This window comes from Neophocaena asiaeorientalis, unplaced genomic scaffold (assembly GCF_003031525.2).
Source record: "Neophocaena asiaeorientalis asiaeorientalis breed wild unplaced genomic scaffold, Neophocaena_asiaeorientalis_V1.1 scaffold64, whole genome shotgun sequence".
Lineage (NCBI taxonomy): Eukaryota > Metazoa > Chordata > Mammalia > Artiodactyla > Phocoenidae > Neophocaena > Neophocaena asiaeorientalis.
Window position 1 is genome coordinate 2,101,975 of NW_020185334.1, and position 22,136 is coordinate 2,124,110.

General features: G+C 39.5%; 1 protein-coding gene across 1 annotated transcript in view; it reads left to right on the plus strand.

The window, feature by feature from the left end:
- The first annotated feature begins 18,416 nt into the window (after nt 1-18,416).
- The window catches only part of SEL1L2 (SEL1L2 adaptor subunit of SYVN1 ubiquitin ligase), a 61,056-nt gene continuing 57,336 nt past the window's right edge, over nt 18,417-22,136 (plus strand). The window contains exon 1 of the mRNA XM_024735446.1: nt 18,417-18,479. Coding sequence (XP_024591214.1) covers nt 18,430-18,479 — 50 coding nt within the window. The 5' untranslated portion in view covers nt 18,417-18,429. The remainder of the gene's footprint in view (nt 18,480-22,136) is intronic.

A 22,136-nucleotide genomic window follows, 5' to 3' on the forward strand; every position in this document is an offset into this window, starting at 1 on the left:
CTTAAAGTTCTTTTAAATCTAAATCATATACATTGAAACGTACATTTGACAATTTTCTGGCATAGAAACATGAGCTGTCTTCTTTTATTTAGCATTGGTCTACTGATTGGCATTTCTAGTATAAACCACACTCAAACTGTATCATCTATGATTTCCCATCTCAGTTTTTTAATGAAAAAAGGAGCTAAAAACATTTATGGAACAAGTATGCACAAAATCCTTCCAGATATTTGCAGACTTTTCCCCCAGTCATTTATAAATGCTTTGCCTACAATTAAATTTGATAACTTTTAGTGGCTCTCCTTATCATTTTTTTTCATAATATTTCAATCACTTTACATAGAAACAACATTTTCTTTTTGTACTTATTTTAGTAAGTTTACATATTGTTTGGTTAAATTCTGTAATTATAATAACAGCACAATTGATACAAATAGATTTGGGATCAAGCACTCCTGATCTTTGGTAAGTATGCAAAAGGTGGGAACAGAAGTAACACCTGTACTAAAGAGAATCCCACTGGCCACAAACTAGTTCAATATGCTGTGGACATTGGTCAGTAAGTTGGATAGAAGACATGAAAATCATTGATTAATTTGGCGAATAAGGTAGGTAGACGTTGTTTAAGAGAGCTTCTGCTGTTTAAAAGAGTAACTAATGTCACCCTTCAAATGAGATCCCTTTCCCTTATATGGAACTAGTTATATTATACCTAATAATAATAGATAATAAGCTAACTCTAATTGAACATCCCCCATATTTTTAAATGTTCACTTAAGATAGGTTATATCATTTCCACTTTGTAAGGTGTGAAACTTGCAACACAGAGAAATAATTTGCTTAGCATTATAAAACCAATATTTAGTAGGGAAACTAGGATTTGAACTTAGATGGTGTGGTCTTAGATGGTCTGGTGTCAAAGTCCTCTAGCTCTTAGCCACTATACCATATGCATCTCACAAAAGTAAGCTGACAATATTAAGAAATTTTAATCCCTTGCTTCTCAAAATGGCTTAGGGCAAATATTGAACTGTATGGTAAAGATGCTCAGTTTCCTGAGCACCAAATGAAGATTTTAAGGGAAATAAATAATGGTAGGGACTACCCTCGTGGCTCAGTGGTTAGGAATCCACCTGCCAATGCAGGGGACACGGGTTTGAGCCCTGGTCCAGGAAGATCCCACATGCTACGGAGCAACTAAGCATATGCACCACAACTACTGAGCCTACACTCTAGAGCCTGCGATCCACAACTACTGAAGCCCGCGCACCTAGAGCCCGCACACCACAACAAAGAGTAGTCCCTGCTTGCCACAATTAGAGAAAGCCCGTGCCCAGCAACAAGAATCCAACACAGCCATAAATAAAAAAATTTATGGGGAAAAAAATAATGGTAAATAATTGAAAACATTTTCATTTTAGAACTAACAGTATAATGTATGCTGTAGATTTCAAAACTCACACTTTGAATTATCAAACCTAAGACTTTAAAGAAATGTATTCCTGTCCTCCACATCTCTAGGGAGCGTACATGCATTCATTGATGCCTACCTAAATGTTTCAAGGACATTTGAGAACTCCTGTCTTATAATAGTCATAACATCCATTCATCAAGATTTACACAAATTAGAAAATGTTTCCTTCTGCCAGAAGTAAACATAGAAAAGTGATCACTACTAATAAGAGCAATAGAAAAAAATTGAGAACCAAGGGATTCCAGAGGAGAGAGAAGTTAGTTTTGGAGCTGGAAGGACTCTTACTGACCTAGTCTGTCCTTGGTCTTTATGAGAGTCTTGCTTCGACAAAGATTTTAAAATTTTTTTAATCTTAATATTTTAAGAGTATTTTTCCCACATTTACTCCAAAAGACTGGTTGACTGCTCATTTGAAGAGTTGGCTCTATATAGGACATAAAAATGTTGACATGCGTGTTACTTGAAGTACCAGGTAGGATTTTTGACAGGAAACAAATGACACATTTAATTTGAGTCATATGGGGACTTCCCTGGTGGCACAGTGGTTAAGACTCCTCTCTCCCAATGCAGGGGGCCTGGGTTCGATCCCTGGTCCGGGAACTAAATCCCACATACATGCTGCAACTAAGAGTTCACATGCCACAACTAAGGAGCTGGTGAGCTGCAACTAAGGAGCCTGCCTGCCACAACTAAGACCGGACACAACCAAATAAATAAATTTACTTTTGAGAAGTGATATATTTATTTATTTATTTTTATAGCTCTTTATTGGAGTATAATTGCTTCTCAGTACTGTGTTAGTTTCTGTTGCACAACAAAGTGAATCAGCCATATGCATACACATGTCCCCATATCCCCTCCCTCTTGAGCCTCCCTCCCATCCTCCCTATCCCACCCCTCTAGGTCATCGCAAAGCACCGAGCCAATCTCCCTGTACTATGCTGCTGCTTCCCACCAGCCAACTATTTTACATTCTGTAGTGTATATATGTCAATGCTACTCTCACTTCACCCCAGCTTGGCCCTCCTACCCCATGTCCTCAAGTCCATTTTCTATGTCTACCTCTTTATGGAAAACAGTATGGAGGTTCCTTAAAAAACTAAAAATAGAACTACCATATGACCCAGCAATCCCACTACTGGGCATATACCCTGAGAAAACCATAATTCAAAAAGAGACATGTACTGCAATGTTCATTGCAGCACTCTTTACAATAGCCAGGACATGGAACCAACCTAAATGTCCATTGACAGATGAATGGATAAAGAAGATGTGGCACATATATACAATAAATATTTTTTAAAAAATTAAATTTATATGAGTAAAATTTAGTCAAGGGCATATTTCTAAAAGTGCAGACAGGGTGTGGAGAAACCTAGGATAGTAACCACAGTGGCATTACCACCCCTAGGTCTGCAGGGTCTCGGGGCAGTAGTGGCTACTGGGATGCTGAGAAAGAAAGCAAGAGGTATGTGAAGAGGACCCTCTGACAGAACTATGATGTGAGGTCAAGGGACTAAGCCAGCCTGCAGCAACCCAGACTTGGGGAGCTGGAGAATAAATACTCCTACCTCGTTCTCTTCCTACCCTTCGTATTTCCAGCTGGTGCCTCTCAGCCAAATCTAACCAGAAGCTGGAGGGCAAGGGAGTCCTTTGAAGAAGCCCATATGGGCACAGAGCAGGATGGAATGGCTCTAGAAAAGCAATCAGAAGGCAATGAACACACCCGGTTTTCCAGACAAGGGAAATTAAATGGCATGAACTAAAAGGATGAGGACATTTAGTGGCATGCATTAGAAGCATAGTTATTAAAAGTAAAATTACAGAACCTTAGAATTAGGGAACACTAGAGGTCATCTAGTCTAGTATCTTTCATCAGATATTCCTGGCAGACAACACCAGCTCCTACTTAAATACCTGTGACTAAGCTCACTATATCATACAGGGCAGCCTGTGACATTATTTAATATATCTCTTTCTTATAAAGTTAGCTTCCATTACACCACTTCCCCACAGTGATCTTAGGCAGCTGGAGGTGGACAGAATAATCCCGCTATGGGTATGGACTCCAGCAATGGAGCTGTGGCTCCCCTTCACTGGATACTCGTGCATATTGTTTCTAAGATCCTGTGAGTTGTTTCTGGCCCCCACTCGTAGCGATTAACGCATAACAAACTTAGAAGAAACTGAAATCTTTTCACACCTAAAGGTACTAAGCCAGTGTATCAATCAGGGTTCAACCAGAAAAAAAGGACCAGTAGGAGATATATATTAAAGGATTTATATTAAGGTATTGGCTTATGCGATTATAGAAGCTGGCTGGGCAAGTCCGGAACCCACAGGGTAGTTTATCAACGAGGCAGACTGGAAGTCTCGGGCAGGAGCTGAAACTGCTGTTTACAGGTGGACTTTTTTCTTCTTCAGGGAAACCTCAGTTCCATTCTTAAGGCCTCTCAACTGTTTGAATCAGCCCAACCCAGATTATTTAAGATAATCTCACTTACTTAAAGGTGCCTGCTAAATACCCTCACAGCAAAAACTAGTTTCATGTAGGACTTAATAACTGGAGACTGTACTCACCAAATAGATACATAAAGTTGACCATCACAGCCAGGTATCTCCTAATCCTTATGTGTTCACTAAATTTTTGAATCTAAGTGAAATCTTTTACATTTATGTCTATTTGTTTCATTGTGTTCATTTGGGACTATTTCAACCTATCAATTATATCAATCAAACTCTCCTAGTTTTCTGTCATTCAAATTTTTTGACAAGCATGCCCTCCAATCTTTTACCCAAATTCTTGTTACAGACGTTAACCAGACAGGACCAAGTTTAGAGCCTAGAGCCCACAATAATCCACCATAAATCTCTAATATTATATTTACCCACTGATAACAGATAAAAATCTACATGTGATGAGGTTGAAAAAATAAAATTTTAGTTATCAGAATACCTTGTACAGAGTGCACTGCCCTTGTTTGGGAAGATGCCTTAATAGGCATTGGTAGATAGAAGGTAGGCAGACACGCCTTCCTGATCCCCCACCTTCAACCCCACACAGAAGCCTAGTGTCAGGAACAGTACTTATGGAATCAGTAGTTAAGAAAGTAGAGGAAGCCATGGAGAAGTAACCTTCCTTGGAAGATTTACAAGCTATGAAATGAACCAGAAATATGGGTTATACATGGTTATAGAGCTGGCTAAAAACCTTGCTAAATCCCATTCTCATTCAGTTCCCATTTCAACATTTTGTGTACAGGATATCATAAAAAATGGGATATAGGTGTTTTATATAAATGCTACTCCCCAGACTTGTTAGTCCTTCAGAAGAGAAAAATTAGATTGAACCTAACATTCTCAAAAAACTTCCTGATTCTTAGTGATAATATCTCCTTAACTCAAGGCTCACAAACTGTGTATAAAAATTTGTTCAAAAAATGAAAGAGAAATTAAGGAGATTGGCATCAAGCTGGTTCTAGAATATGAATATATTTTTCTACATCTTGAAAATAGGAGAACTATCTACCAATTTTCAGATCCCTATCACTTTTTCCTTCACCTAGAGATTGTCAAATATAACCAATAGCATTTGTTTTCCCTTTAATTCAAGGCAAGATCTGTGCCTGGCATTGTGTCTGTCACATACTTAATATGAATAAATATTTGCTGAGTTAAATTGAGTTGAATTCTTCCTATATAGAGCTAGGATGTAAACTCAGATCTTCTGACTCCAAGTTCAGCATTATCTACAATATAGGTGCTACATAAAAATAATAAAACCTTACAGTTTTAGAGTAAGTTTGAATGGTGTTTTATAGTTGAACACAATGCTTTCATATCCCATTACATGTTTTTAACAGCATGCTCATTTTCTCTCAGGGTATCTTATCACTAGAACTTCAATAACTAATTCTTTCTGAGTCAGAATTGAGTCTAATAGAGTAATTATCTTTATTAAATTGTTAACAAGACAAATCAATAATTAATCATGCATTGGGAACAGTGGAGCCTATTCCTGCAGGCAACTGGAACACTAGTTTCTTTGTCCTTCCTGACCAGATCCTTCCTGGCATTTCTTGGAATTAATCATCATTAATTTTGGTGATCAGACCATACAGCTCCTGTGTTCTTGGTTGGAGGGGAGTGTCTTAGAATCCTGCTTTAAGCCAGGGTTGGCATTCTTTTTTCTCACTTCTAGGGTCTGTGACCAGCTAGGCTAAGTTTATCTTTTGTATTCCACTTTATTGACTGTGGAATGTATGTGGAGGACACTGGGAAGTGCCATTCAGATCCTCTCTTCAATGAGGGACTTGTTGCCCAGTTGCTGGAAGTGAAGTTCACAGACAGCCTTCAGCAGTCAGTCCCTTTAGAGACTGTCTCAGGTGCAGACAACTGCATAGCCCAAAGTTATGCCTCCTTCCTGGGAAAGGCAACTTCCAATGACTAATCAATTCAGGAACATAAAGGCCTGACCATGTCAGTCTAACTTGAGATGAGTTAGAAGAGACATGTTAGCTCCAGAGTACCCTCTGGGGTCAGGAAAGGGTTTCACTGGACTTGTTACCGAGTCCAAGCTTGTACTGCTTGCCACATGACAGGCCAATAAACCAAGAGACAAGTTAGTTGTTGGGGCAAGGAATAGAGACTTTATTCAGGAAAACAGCAGGCTGACAAGATGGTGGACTACTGTCTCAAAGAACCATCTTACCTGAGTTAGAATTCAGGCTTCTTTTATACTAAGATTGAAGGACTGAGATTGAGGTATGGCTCATTCTTGCAAACTTTTTGGTGCAGGAATCCTTTGTTCCTGCAGCTGTCCAAGTAGGTCTGGTCACAATGTTCCTATATACCACCAAGAAGACAATTATTATTTTCTGTTCTGCAACTTTTTATCTCTATATGTATGGAAAAATGTTATACCTTCAAAGGTCAGAACCTTGAGAATGGGTTATCGTGTATATTTCAGGCTATAAGCAGCATTCTTTTACAAAAGGAGCAGAGCCAGCATGGCTGAGCATAGGCAACAGAACACAAGGGTTAGAATTAAAGGAATAGATCTGATATGGAGTCAGGTTTGTTCTTCTCTGTTACAGGTTGCATAACAGCTTCTCTTTCTGCCTAATCCAACTTCTTCACCAGGTGTGCTTCCCAAGGGCACTTCTTTCTTTTTATTTATTTATTTATTTATTTATTTATGACTGCATTGGGTCTTCGTTGCTGCACGTGGGCTTTCTCTAGTTGCAGTGAGCAGGGGCTACTCTGCTGTGTGGGGGGTTCTCGTTGCGGTGGTTGTCTTTGTTGCACAGCACAGGCTCTAGGCACACGGGCTTCACTAGTTTTGTCATGCAGGCTCAGTAGTTGTGGCTTGCATGCTCTAGAGCAGAGGCTCAGTAGTTGTGGCACATGAGCTTAGCTGCTCCACAGCATGTGGGATCTTCCCAGACTAGGGCTCAAACCCATGTGCCCTACATTGGCAGGCGAATTCTTAACCACTGCACCACCAGGGAAGTCCCAAGGACACTTCTTAATAAATACTCCAAACTCTTAAAGTCTGCTTATCAGGGAACCCAATCTGTGTACCATTTAATATCTTTCCTATTACTTAAAGTTTTTCTTTAAATCAACACAAGTTTTTTTGTGAATGAATTTATTTTAAAAGAAAATCACTAAAGATCTCCTATTCTGGCAAAATGGTGGTTTAATCCAATATGAAAATCCTACTGCTTACAAATACCTAAAAATGACACCTAATATATGCCAAAACACTTTTTTTAAATGAAGGCCTGGGCTTACAAGAAACTGAAATCCCCAGGTGCTAGAAATAATGAAAAATAAGCATGTGAGTTGATGTTTTGGCAAGCTGTGATCAGAGCTGGTACTGGATGAGCCTTGGATTTTAAATCCCAGGCTGGGAAAATAAAAAAGACATAAAGATCTTTGACAAAGGAATTGAGATTAAAGAGTTATGAATAAAACTAACAGTCTCATAGAGCTGTGCATACAGTGAGAGGGGAGATTAGGAAATAACAACAAACCACCCACCATTATATGTAAATATCAAGAAAGCTTTTCCTCCACTTCAACTCTCGCAGAGAAAAATATGTTCCTGGAAAATAACCTACACAATATCCCTGCACCTTATACAGATTTGAATTTGAATTTATGCCACCCGATTTTTGTGTGTGTGTGTGTGTGAACACTTTCAAGCCAATATGTTCACATACACAAATTTCTTTCCACCAATAAGATGATAAATCTGGAAACCTGAAAGAAGCAATACAAAATAACTTTGTGGAAACAATTCCACAATTCCTACATTAAAAGCCTTGTTGGGGGGGTGGAGTCAAGATGGCAGCGTGGGAAGACGTGCAGTTAGTGTCTCCCCACAACTAGGGTGCCTGATGGCCGCTGGTAGGATGCCCAAGGAGACGGGAGGAACCCCCAAGTGAACCCCCAAGTGAACCAGCTTGGTTCACAAGCCAGGGGTCATGCAGAAGCTCCGGCGGTGGGTGCTCTCAGTCTGAACCACTGGACTAACAGAGAACCTTAGACTCCAGGGGAATATTTATCGGAGTGAGGTCTCACAGAGGTCCTCATCTCAGCACCAAAACACAGCTCCACCCAACAGCCTAGAAACTCCAGCGTTGGAGGCCTCAGGCCAAACAACCAGCAAGACAGGAACAAAATCCCACTCATAAAAAAAAAGGAAAAAAAAAAATGAGACGGCAAAAAAATATGTCACAGATGAAGGAGCAATGTAAAAACCTACGTAACCAAATAAATGAAGAGGAAATAGACAATCTCTCTGAAAAAGAATTCAGAGTAATGATAGTAAAGATGATCCAGAATCTTGGAAATAGAATGGAGGCATGGATTGAGAAAATACAAGAAATGTTTAACAAAGATCTAGAAGAACTAAAGAAAAAACAAACAGAGATGAACAACACAATAATTGAAATGAAAAATACACTAGAAGGAGTCAGTAACAGAATAACTGAGGCAGAAGAATGAATTAAGTGAGCTGGAAGACAAAATGGTGGAAATAACTGCCAAGGAGCAGAATAAAGAAAAAAGAATAAATAGAATTGAAGACAATCTCAGAGACCTCTGGGACAGCCCTAAACACAGTAACATTCAAATTATAGGGGTCCCAGAAGAAGAAGAGAAAAAGAAAGGGTCTGAGAAAATATTTGAAGAGATTATAGTGGAAAACTTCCCTAACATGGGAAAGGAAATAATCACCCAAGTTCAGGAAGCGCAGAGAATCCCATACAGGGTAAATCCTAGGAGAAACACACCAAGACACATATTCATCAAACTAACAAAAATTAAATTCAAAGAAAAAATATTAAAAGCAGCAAGGGAAAAACAAAAAATAACATACAAAGGAATCCCCCTAAGGTTATCAGCTGATTTTTCAGCAGAAACTCTGCAGGCCAGAAAGGAGTGGCAGGATATACTTACAGTGATGAAAGAGAAAAGCCTACAACCAAGATTACCCAGAAGATCTCATTCATATTCAATGGAGAAATCAAAAGCTTTTCAGACAAGCAAAACCTAAGAGAATTCAGCAGCACCAAACCAGCTTTACATCAAATCCTAAAGGAACTTCTCTAGGCTGGAAACACAAGAGAAGAAACACAACCACAAAAACAAACCCAAAACAATTAAGAAAATGGTAATAGGAACATACATATTGATAATAACCTTGAATGTAAATAGATTAAATGCCCCAACCAAAAGACACAGACTGGCTGAATGGATACAAAAACAAGACCCTTATATGCTGTCTACAAGAGGCCAACTTCAGACCTATGGACACATACACACTGAAAGTGAAGGGATGGAAAAAGATATTCCATGCAAACGGAAATCAAAAGAAAGCTGGAGTAGTAATACTCGTATCAGATAAAATAGATTTTAAAATAAAGACTGTTACAAAAGATAAGGAGGGACACTATATTGTGATCAAAGGATCAATCTAAGAAGAAGCTATAACAATTATAAATGTTTATGCACCCAACATAGAAGCACCTCAATACATAAGGCAAATGCTAACAACCATGAAAGGAGAAATCGACAGTAGCACAATAATAGCAGGGGACTTTAACACCCCACTTACACCAATGGAGAGATCATCCAAACAGAAAATAAATAAGGAAACACAAGCTTTAAATGATACAATAGACCAGATATATTTAATTGATATTTATAGAATATTCCACCCAGAAGTGGCAGAATGCACTTTCTTCTCAAGTGCACATGGAACATTCTCCAGGATTGATCACGTCTTGGGTCACAAATCAAGCCTCAGAAAACTTAAGAAAATTGAAATCGTATCAAGCATTTTTTCTGACCACAACGCTATGAGATTGAAAATCAATTACAGGAAAAAACTGTAAAAAAACACAAATACATGGAGGGTAAACAGCGCCATACTAAATAACCAAGAGACCACTGAAGAAATCAAAGAAGAAATTTAAAAATGCATAGAAACAAATGACAGTGAAAACACAATGACCCAAAACCTATGGGATGCAGCAAAAGCAGTTCTAAGAGGGAAGTTTATAGCAATTAAGTCTCACCTCAAGAAACAAGAAAAATCTCAAATAAACAATCTAATCCTACAATTAAAACAACTAGAGAAAGAAGAACAAAGAAAACCCAAAGTCAGTAGAAGGAAAGAAATCATAAAGATCAGAGCAGAAATAAATGAAATAAAAATGGAAACAATAGCAAAGATCAATAAAACTAAAACTGGTTCTTTGAGAATATAAACAAAACTGATAAACCCTTAGCCAGACTCATCAAGAAAAAAAGGCAGAGGATGCAAATCAATAAAATTAGAAATGAAAAAGGATAAATCACAACAGACCCTGCAGAAATACAAAGGATTATAAGAGACTACTACAAGCAACTCTGTGCCAATAAAATGGACAACCTGGAAGAAATGGAGAAATTCTTAGAAAGGTATAACCTTCCAAGACTTAACCAGGAAGAAATAGAAAATATGAACAGACCAATCACAAGTAATGAAATTGAAACTGTGATTAAAAATCTTCCAACAGGGCTTCCCTGGTGGGTGGCACAATGGTTGAGAGTCCGCCTGCCGATGCAGGGGACACGGGTTTGTGCCCTGGTCCAGGAGGATCCCCCATGCCACGGAGTGGCTGGGCCCATGAGCCATGGCCACCGAGCCTGCACATCTGGAGCCTGTGCTCCGCAACGGGAGAGGCCACAACAGTGAGAGGCCCGTGTACCGCAAAAACAAAAAGTGAAAAACCTAGTTGCAAAAGTATATACAGTATGATGCTATTTATATTAAGTATAGAAATAATATTGGGTACATATATGTAGTAAAATAGCTACATAGCAACTTCAGGACAATAATCCCTCTGAAGAGGGAACAAGGAGAAAGGATGCTGGGAGGAGGCTTGGGTGTTTCTGTATATTCTGTTTCCTTAGAGTTGATACCTAAAACAAGGCAAAATGTCACCATCTGTTAAACTGGGTGTGTGAGGGGGGAGGGTTATAGTGTGTTTCACTTTCTGGATTTTTTTTATATGTTTGAAATACTTCATGGTTAATTTTTTAAGGAAAACAAAATGGAAATTAGCATCACTTGACACAAATAGAATTTAGAGGTGAATATACATTAAATATATTAACTATCAAAGTATTGAAGTTTGTGTGTGTACCACTTAAAGTTATCTTATGTACCCTTTGGGAAACAGTGATCTAAGGTGTTACAAATTAGCAAGTGCAGCTAAGTGTCAACCCAGCCACTTTCAGCAGGCACTCTTGCCCACCCCAGAGGACATGGGTACAGCATGTCACCATCTTTCTCTTGCCCCTGCTCCCACTCATTACTGAAAGTCTTCCTATTATCCAAGGCCTCCCACAAGCACTGTCTTCTTACATAATCTTGTCCAAACCAACCAGACTGGGCATTGCCAGGTATGCCTAATGATGCTCTGAATCATCAAGACCAGGTTACACCGTGCTCATTATCTTCTGTTGGGGAAGGTGGAGGAATATACTGTATCCTTTTCAGACAGATTTCCATCAGAAAACAGTCAAAATAAAATGGGATATGACTCATCTAATGGGGAAAATGATTTATATGAAACATATTTTTCAGCAATGTCAGATAAATGAAGTATTACTATAAATAAACAACTTTAAAATATTTATAACAAATTACAATAAATTTATTTTTAAAATATATTTAAATTTTTTTTATTTTTTCAAATTTTTCATCATTTGATAGTAACTTTGCATTTAACACATGAGTCTGCATATTGTGTAGCTCTAAGAGGTAGTATGAGCACAGACTCTGGAGTCAGACTGCCTAGACTTGAATCCTTGTCTACTGGGTACCAGCTATATGACCTTGGGTAGGTTACTTAACCTCTCTGTGCCTACATCACCTCATCTGTAAAATGGGAATGATATGGCACCTTCCTTTTACAGTCAGTGAGAAAATTGCCTTGGGACCCAAGTGCTTTATAAATATTAGCTCCTATTTATAACTATAACTATAGATATATATTATTTTTGATTCTTCACTTGTTTTATAACCCATATTTCTTTCTGCTAAATTAAGTGTTTTAGATTGTGATTTGTATCTGTCAGAATCCGTCTTATTTCAAGTTTTGCTTAATACACACTTAAAGAGAAAAAAATTTTTTTTCTACTGATAATTTGTCTACCATTTCTAAGAAATACCACTGGAGGTATTGATATCTGAGGACAATAATCTGGGGACAGAATGAATAAACTTGACTGTTGTGAATATCTGTGCTCTATTCAAGTGTATTTGAGTTGATCACATCTTTATCTGACTAAACTCTGCTGAGTCATTCTTTCTTGGATGGAATGTTATTTTTAGAAATGGATCATTATTCTCCCTCCTTATCTTAGATTGTATCTTTCTAGCAGACATTAAGGGCAAATGTGAAGAGCTCTTCTGATGCATTATTCAGAAAGTCAGAAACTGAAGTTGGTTTATATTAAAGACAACTAAAATTAGATAGATACAGTGTCTGTGGAGGCAAGATTTTCTGCAGGGCAAAGATTTTCCCATTTTATCTTTTTGTATCATTTTAATGGTGAAAGCACCTGATTTTTAGTCAGACTAAAAGATATTCATCTCCTTTAACTCTCAGTGACAAGACATTCTTTTAACTCTCAGTGATCCTTTGTGTGGTTCACAATGTAACTATAATTTGAGATTCAAAATAATGAATTTATTATTCTTTTTCCTTTTATTTTTCTAGATAATTTAGATGGTATTTATATACTTAAATTTAAGTGCTAAAGTTCTAGATTTTCTGGTGAAACATACAAGAAAGTGAGGAATGCAGGCTAGGGCAAGGGAAGGAGCTGAGAAAAGATAAGCGTTTCAGAAGTTTAGGGCTTTGAAGAGCGAATTGCCCTGGAGGATTGCCCCCTTTGCATAGGCAAGGGGGCTGGGCTTTTTTACTCCCACATCAATCAGCCAATGGCTATAGGCCACCAGCACCTTATATGTTGAAAGACCTTGCCTTACTTGCTGAACCTCCTTGACTCCAATCAACTTCATCTCTATTCAAACTCCAAAACAATTGTCTCTGATCAGAGCCATCTTCCTGCCACTTCTATTCTCTCACTCTTTCTCCTACCAAACCTGCCTTCACCTTCACAATGACCTCAGTTCCCTCCTCCCTCTCCTTCTTCACCCCTCTGTCCTCTCTCCTCAGTATCACTTACTTCTGTAGCCAGCTTTGGCTGCATGACCAGCCGTGACATTCAAGCTCTCATTCTTCAAGATACACTGCCCCCCAGTTCATTTGCATAGACTGTTTCCTCCAAATGGAACACCAGTTTCATCTTCTTGGCCTGAAAAATTCCTACCTACGTTTTAAGAACTATCTAAAGTGCCATTTCATCTGTGAAGATTTCTTTATTTCACAAAGCCAGAGTAAGGGGCATGAAGTGGGTGGGCATTTGCTGTTTGTGGGCTTCCCATCATCCATTTTACCCTTCTCACCATCCCAATTTCCTCTGAGGAATTAGGTCTTCCCCAATGGATACATTTTTATAGGAAGATAATGAGAAGCCTTGTTTTCCCTGCTGACCCATCAGATTCATCATGGAGTCTTCCTCAACAGAGAGAGGAAGGTCCTAAAAGGATTGGATTCTAGTCCATCCCAGTAGCAATGTCTGGCTCTGCTTCCAGAGATACTTTGATTCCTGATCAACCCCACTGAGTCTATGAACCTCCTAATAAGTTTCTTTGGCTTAAGTCAAACATATTGGGTTTCTGTTGCTTACAAATAAAGAAGCCTCCTTTACTCCCACTGTGCATTCTTATATAGTGCCTACCACATGGCCTTGTAATTTTTGGTAAACATGTTTTTCTCCACCAGGCTAAGACACAATATCTAGCATTGTGTCTAACACATGGTGAGTATCAGTTCATACCTATTAAACGAACGAGTAAACATATGAATGACAGAGAACAAGTTGTCTCCAGCTTTCCTTCTTCTCATTAATATCTGAAACAAGCACGTGGGCCATTTTTGTTCTAAAGATTTGCTTCTAGTCATTATGAACAAGAGGATTCTGCACGAATTCCACAATGGCAAGTGACAGGAATTAAGAAATAGACTTGATTAGAGAATTTTACAACTGAAGTATGAGCAGGAGAAGGCATAGATTCCCATTTCTCCCACCATCTCACAGAAAGGTAATCTGGGTCCAAGTATTTCTGGACACATGCAAGGGCAAGGTCTACCTACTACACTGTACTTTGAGTACAATCATGAGAAAGTGACCTTGTCAGAGGTGAGCTACTTGGGCATCCAGCTGCCTAGGAAAGTCAGATGTCCAGCACCTGGAAACCTTGGGGGGCCATGGGAAATTTCAGTCCCTCTTGCTTTTAGAAGGTAGCCACTGATCTGATCAGAAACTGAGTTTGGGTGCATCCTTTCTCACAGGGAGAAGGGACAGCTTGTTTTCCTTGTGATCTGGAGTTGGCATCAGTATTAGTTTGCTATGGCTGCCATAACAAAATACCATAGGCAAGGTGGCTTACACAGCAGACATTTATTTTCTCACAGTTCTGGAGGCTGGAAGTCCACGATCAAGGTGTTTGCAGGGTTAGTTTCATTCTAAGGCTTCTTTCCTTGGCTTACAAAGGGTCACCTTCTCAATGTGTCCTTACGTGATCTTTTTTCTGTGCCCACATGCTCCTGGTGTTTCTTCTGCTTATAAGGACACCTGTCATATTGGATTAGGGCCCCAACCTAATGGCCTCATTTAATCACTTCTTTAAAGACCTCATCTCCAAATAAGGTTACATTCTGAGGTACTGGGGGTTGGGACTTCAATATATGAATTTTGAAGGACACAATTCAGCCCATAACAGTCCTTAAGTTAGATAGGGAGTAATGATAATAAGGCTGCAGAAGTAATAAAGTATCTAGAACTCTCTACAAATTATATCTCTGACAAACACTGAAATACAAACTCATCTAGTTGGAGCACTTTCCACAATTACTGCTGCCTTAAATACTTCTCTGGCACACCTATTCGCCCTTTTATTCCTGATGCTCATCCCCACCACTTCTCAGTCACCTTAGAGCCCCTACCAGTACAAAACAGTTGGCCATTCAAAGGACTTCAGAGTTGTGAAGGTCTTTTACATCAACTTCAGAATGGTCTCCTCAAATCCACAAATCATTTCCTGACTGTAATTTTCCCCAAATTTTGAAATCATTAAACCATAAAAAGAAAATCAAAGTGTTGTCAAGATAACTTTTTCTGATAATTGAGCCCTCTTGTGTTAAAGAAAACTTGTATTTTAATACATTTGGAAAACCAAAAAGAAAATTACACATAAAGGTAAAAGCCATGGCTAGAAATCTGTAGTGGTAAATCATTTCTCATATGTATATGGATGCAGAGTCAACCTTTCAAAATTTATTCTCACTCTTTGAAAGCATGTTAATAGGAGCAATTGCTATTCCAAACACAGATGAGTAGATTTTTCCCATTATTTTTCCTCTTTAATCATAAGTATAGGTAATATACAACCCAAAGCAGAAGTTAGACACAAAACTTGTCTGGTGTTACTAAATTGATTGGATAACTTGAAGCATTCAAAATAGTTGTAAACTGGCTTTTACGTTTGTTGTGTTTGGGTTTGTTTTTCAATTTACAAAAGAAAGTGCACAACTCTGATATCTTGTCAGGAAGAAGAAAAACAAGAACCACTTTAAAAGTTCTTTGTTGTCTTGTTAATGAGGCATCAAATCCCAGAATGCCTCTCTTTAAAATGACTTCAGCAATCTTCAGAAAGAAAAACGGAGCTGGAGGAATCAGGCTCCTGGACTTCAGACTATACTACAAAGCTACAGTGCCAGACAGTATGGTACTGGCACAAAAATAGAAATATAGATCAATGGAACAGGATAGAAAGCCCAGAGATAAACCCATGCACGTATGGTCACCTTATTTTTGATAAAAGAGGCAAGAATATACAATGGAGACAAGGCAGCCTCTCAATAAGTGGTGCTGGGAAAACTGGAGAGCTACCTGTAAAAGAATGAAATTAGAACACTCCTTAACACCATACACAAAAATAAACTCCAAATGGATTAAAGACCTAAATGTAAGGCCAGACACTATAAAAATCTTAGAGGAAAACATAGGAAGAACACTCTATGACATACATCACAGCAAGATCCTTTTTGACCCACCTCCTAGAAAAAAGGAAATAAAAACAAAAATAAACAAATGGGACCTAATGCAACTTCAAAGCTTTTGCACAGCGAAGGAAACCATAAACAAGACCAAAAGACAACCCTCAGAATGGGAGAAAATATTTGCAAATGAAGCAACTGACAAAGGACTAACCTCCAAAATTTACAAGCAGCTCATGCAACTCAATATCAGAAAAAAAAAATAACCCCAGTCCAAAAATGGGCAGAAGAGCTAAATAGATATTTCTCCAAAGAAGATATACAGATTGCCAACAAACACATGAAAGAATGCTCAACATCACTAATCATTAGAGAAATGCAAATCAAAACTACAATGAGGTATCACCTCACACCAGTCAGAATGGCCATCATCAAAAAATCTACAAACGATAAATGCTGGAGAGGGTGTGGAGAAAAGGGAACCCTTTTACACTATTGGTGGGAATGTAAATTGATAGAGCCACTATGGAGAACAGTATGGAGGTTCCTTAAAAAACTAAAAACAGAACTACCATATGACCCAGCAATCCCACTACTGGGCATATACCCTGAGAAAACCATAATTCAAAAAGAGTCATGTACCACAATGTTCATTGCAGCTCTATTTACAATAACCAGGACATGGAAGCAACCTAAGTGTCCATCAACAGATGAATGGATAAAGAAGATGTGGCACATATATACAATGGGATATTGCACAGCCATAAAAAGAAATGAAATTGAGTTATTTATAGTGAGGTGGATGGACCCAGAGTCTGTCGTACAGAGTGAAGTAAGTCAGAAAGAGAAAATCAAATATTGTATGCTAACACATATATATGGAATCCAAAAATAAAAAAAGGTTCTGAAGAACCTAGGGGCAGGACAGGAATAAAGACACAGACGTAGAGAATGGACTTGAGGACACAGGGAGGGGGAAGGGTAAGCTGGGATGATAGTGAGAGAGTGGCATGGACTTATATATACTACCAAATGTAAAATAGATAGCTAGTGGGAAGCAGCCACATAGCACAGGGAGATCAGCTCGGTGCTTTGTGACCACATAGAGGGGTGGGATAGGGAGGTTGGGAGGGAGACACAAGAGGGAGTAGATATGGAGACATATGTATATATATAGCTGATTCACTTTGTTATAAAGCAGAAACTAACAAACCATTGTAAAGCAATTATACTCCAGTAAAGATGTTAAAAAATAATAATAAAATAAAATGACTTCAGATGTGGTTCACCTAATCAGAGTTTTCAGTGAGTGTCATAATGGACTTCAAGAGGCACTGTGATACTATGGAGGGGTGTGTGTGTGTGTGTGTGTGTGTGTGTGTGTGCGTGTGTGTGTGTGTGTGTGTTGGGATGGGGGCTCTAAAGCAGACTCTCCTTCTAACCAGCTTTCCCCATCTGTAAACTGGTGATATGTTTTGAAAATTTGAATTGTTATATAAATGTTTTAAAATATTATTATTGTAGCGGGTAACTTCCTGTTTCCTTATTTTCCTTAAATGCTATAAAATTTACCCTGAGTCTCCATCCCTCAAGGCAAATTATTATTGATACTCTCTCTGTGTGTCTTCTCCAAGGTCCAAAGTGTGTCTTGGCACACGTACTCTTATTCCTGATGCTCATCCCCAACAGTTCTCAGGCTAGAAAGGTCTGAGAAAGGTTCTGGGGAGGAGGGGGGAGCCTTGGGCAGAGTAAAATTTTCAGGGAGATTCTCTCTTCCAATCCTAGGTACACAATGGTCATCTTGGAGATGCCCATTGCTCATGAAATCTTAAGGTTCAGACAAGGGATCTGAGAGCTGAGAGCCTGGTGTCTAAGATCCAGCCTGTAGAATACACCAGGCAACCCCTTCCCTTAGAGGCCTTGCTTCCTGTCTTCTGCTTACAGGACTTTGTACCCTCTTCCCACACTGGGAACACCTCTCTCCCTCCTACCATCAGAAACATCTGTCTGTCTCCTCTACCCTCCAAGACCTTTCACAAAAGAGAGGAAGAGAGTACTTTTGTAGGCAGCTTCTACCATCTGACCAAAGGTGAGGTGATCTTGAAATGCAGAAGTTAGAAAATGAGAGAGAACCCCAACTAATATTCCAGCACATTATTTTTAAAATATAAAACAAAAATAATGTTATTTGTCCTTGTTGGTCCATATACAGTAAAAAAGCAAACAAAGAAAATTTTCACAGATGAAGGAGACCAGCTTTTTAAGATGGGCATCAAGATCCTCCAGCAGTCTAAAAGCCGAAAACAAAAAGCAGAGTAAGTCCATCCAGCTACTTAAGCCAAGTTCAATTTCCAGGTTGAGAAAAAGGAACAATCCAAAATCTAATTTGTCATTAAAAGCTTACTGGTATAACAAGTAAGCTTATTTGCCTGTAAGCTTTTATTTTTAAAAGGATCAAATGGTGTTTAAAGAATCTTACAAATTATCCAGCCTACAAATGGAAGGACTATGTGTGAAATTGTGGTCCCTACACATTAAATGAAAGGCAGAATGAAGGCACTGATCTGAGCATTCAGGCAAAAATATTCTGTTTTGGCTTTAATTGATTCAAATGAAATAAAACATGTATTATTTGAATTAGAGAAGTTATTGTTTTAGAATGCTTTATTCTGCCTAACAGCATTTGTACATCACTTTATGGTTTTCAGAGCACTTTCGTACATGTGACGCCATTTTATCCGCAGAACAGACTTATGAGTTAAGAAGAGTTTCATTTTTCCCCCTTTAAAAAGTTGAGAACAGAGATTCAAGGATGTTAAAGTGAGGTGATCACAAATGCACAACTGGGAGGTGACCAAGCCGTGGCCACATGGTCTCACATCACGTTCATTGTTTCTCTTTTCACTTGTCTATTTTGTCTAAATGGGAGGCAGAAATATCTTCTCCCCCCAGGAGAGGGGCACAACTTGAGGTCCTATCAACTCTCTAGTTAAAACCTTGGGATCACACTCTGGCTCTGTCATTACTGGTGTGATCCTGAGCAAGTTACTTAACTGCTTCATGCCCTGGATGATGCAATCAAGCTCTTAGAACAATGTCCTTAGTAATAAGGAGATAAGTGTTTGCTATTTTTATCTCTAGTCCTCTAAATGGTAAGTGGAAGGTGTGGAAGAGAAGAAGGTAAGTGTGTCTTGAACCGTAATAGAAAGAATGGACTCTGAGCCCCCGACAAGGAGACTTCTTTTATTTTCACACAAATTAGGCATACCAGCCCCACGAAGCATCCCAGAGCTGTGGTAACCAGCCCGAGGCGGGTAGCCGCAGAGGCCATGAATTCTTTCTGAAAACTCAAAGCCTTTGAGAAGAGCGTAAGAGTGTAGAGGATGAGGGTGGGGGTGGGGCACTCAACTGTGAACCTGGTTATAAAAACATCGCAACGTCCATTTTTCAAGGTCCTTCTTTGTGTTAATGTTGTAGGCATTTATGTGTGGGATATTACTCATTGCTCACAATGATACTGTAAGACATAAATTATTATCCCCAAATTATGGAGGAGGAAATGGAAGGTCAAAAAGATTCTGATTTTTCCAAAGTGACAAGAAGAAGGAAGTAAGGGATTTGGTCCTCTCTCTAGGGAAAATTAAATTAGAAGCTCTTTATAAGAGCAAAGGAAACCATTCTCAGCAAAACCCAAGGCTCATGCTGAGCATTCCTGGGGGCTCTCATGATGAGGATGGAGTTAAATCAGACCCCAAACTACAATCCAGCCTGGGAAGTCAGCTCACTCAGGTGCCAATGAGTAGATGAGTAAGGATAGGATTTCTCAAGCTGGCCGGGCTAGATGAGAGAACAATGGGAAGGGCTGTTCCCTGAGATTTCAGACTAGCTCTGCCTATAGCCTGTGAACCCAAGATGAGGGGCTCCATCAAGTCCAAGGAAGGCCTAGATTCAGCCTGATGGGACAAAACCACTCTTAGAAGGTTCTGCTTAACCTTGATGTGTGCCTTCCTTTCTGGCTTCAAGGATGGGGAGAAAACCCAGCCCTTCAGTGCAGGACCATCCAGCAGTGCAGGAACCTTCATGCCTACCTGGTGTCATTCAATCTCAGGTTATTCTTTCCCAGTCTATCCTGCTCCAGTCCTTGCCCGAGAATCCGAGAAGAACAGCTTATTTCTGTAGCAGCATAGATACGTGAGAGGGTGCATAAATCTGAGTCTCCTGACCCTTCAGCATGTGTAGCAGTGGAGACCTGAAACCAAATGTGTTCATAACAAAAGACCCTAGGAGTTTGTGGGCAAGATGGGTGAAATTCCTTCAGTTTTCAGGATGGTCTGCTCTCCACTTAAGCCAGTTACATCTAATACAGCCATTTTAAGATTCTGGTCAGACCAAAGAGGAATCATATCCCTCCTATTCATCTTCTACCCTACCGCCTCCTTGCTTCACCACTTCTCAGATGAGGGTAGCATAAGTTAGAGGGGCTAGTAGAATCTTTGGCTCATCCACACCCACATCTTGGTCTAATTCATTTATTCAGTCTCTTCATATATAGGAAAGGAAAATTGTTGAACAAGTCAGTGCTGTTGGAAGTACAGATGTTAAGCAAGCATATGTCAGGGAAACACAAACTTGTCTGAAGGAGTCAAGAAACCTCTATGACATCCCAGGTTAACTGTCATTAAGAATTACTCCCCATCAGTGAAGAAGCTGTGAAGATAAGCTGCTGCCCCACACCAAGTTTCTGATGTGTCCTAGAGATGCATTTAGCCTCCTCCTTCCCCAGCACCCAACCGAGCATCCAATGCCAGATCCTTTACAGACAATCCGGATACCTAACTGAACTTTCTTTTGGAGATCTGCCCCTGCAGCCCAGTTTCTCCTACTTTTTCACTCTTGGGGATTGCAGTCCACATCTTAATCCCACAAACTTTACCAACACCTTTCTCCTGCCCTTGGTCCTGCTTCTGGTATTCCATATATCACCTTGGACTTTCCTGACAGGGGACCTAAGTACCCACCCCTCCCTCAGAATCAAAGACACCTAGAGGGGTTGGATTTGCAAACTTTTGCTGCCCCCTGGGACCAGCGACTGGATATATTGCTGGCCCCTGTAGCCCATCTCAGGTTTCTCTGCCCTGGACCATGTCGGTGCCCTTCTAGTCCCAGCAGACTATGTGGTTGCAGCAGCAAGCCATGCAACAGAAGAGCTCCCAGGAGTCTGTATCCTGTTGCCATGCCCATCCCCTGATGCCAGACATTTGAATTCATTGACCTTTGAGACCTTCTATTTTATTATTTGCTTTCTGGTCCCCAGAACCTCCGCTTGCTTTGACCATGGCTAATTTCTTGCTTGACCTCCTGGCTTCTTTTTGTCCCACTGGGATCTACTCTCTGTTTGCCATCCAGGACCCTAATGCGTACCTGGATGTCACTCATCCTGGCCTTTTTGGCCCATTCTGTTCTGCTCCAGCTTTTGACCAAGAGCAGCTTATTCTAGCAACAGCATGGGTAGGGGTATATAAAGCTGAGTCTCCTGATCCTTCTGAATTGGTAGCTGTGGTAGATTTGTGTGTTTGTTCCGGTATTTGAGTCAAGGTCACAGGCTTGACTGACCTTACTGCTACCAAAAAGGAAGTTAAAAGAGTAAAAATAAATTCCCAAAGCACTCTCTATCTCCAACACAAGTTTTGACCTTGCAAGTCTCTCCATCATTACTTGCTACACAGATCAGGTCCAGGTGACTTCTGACTAGGACTCATAAAATGCACTGTGAGGCAATCCTCTGGCATCTATATTGGTAATCACTAAACTTTACGTGATTTACCCACTAATTATAGGAGAAAAAGTACCATGCTATAAAACTTCAGAATCTATGCAATAGTCCTAGTAATAATAATAGCTAAATTTATTGAGTGCTTACTCTGTATCAGGCAGTATGCCAGGCACTTCACATGGATTATCTCATTGAATCT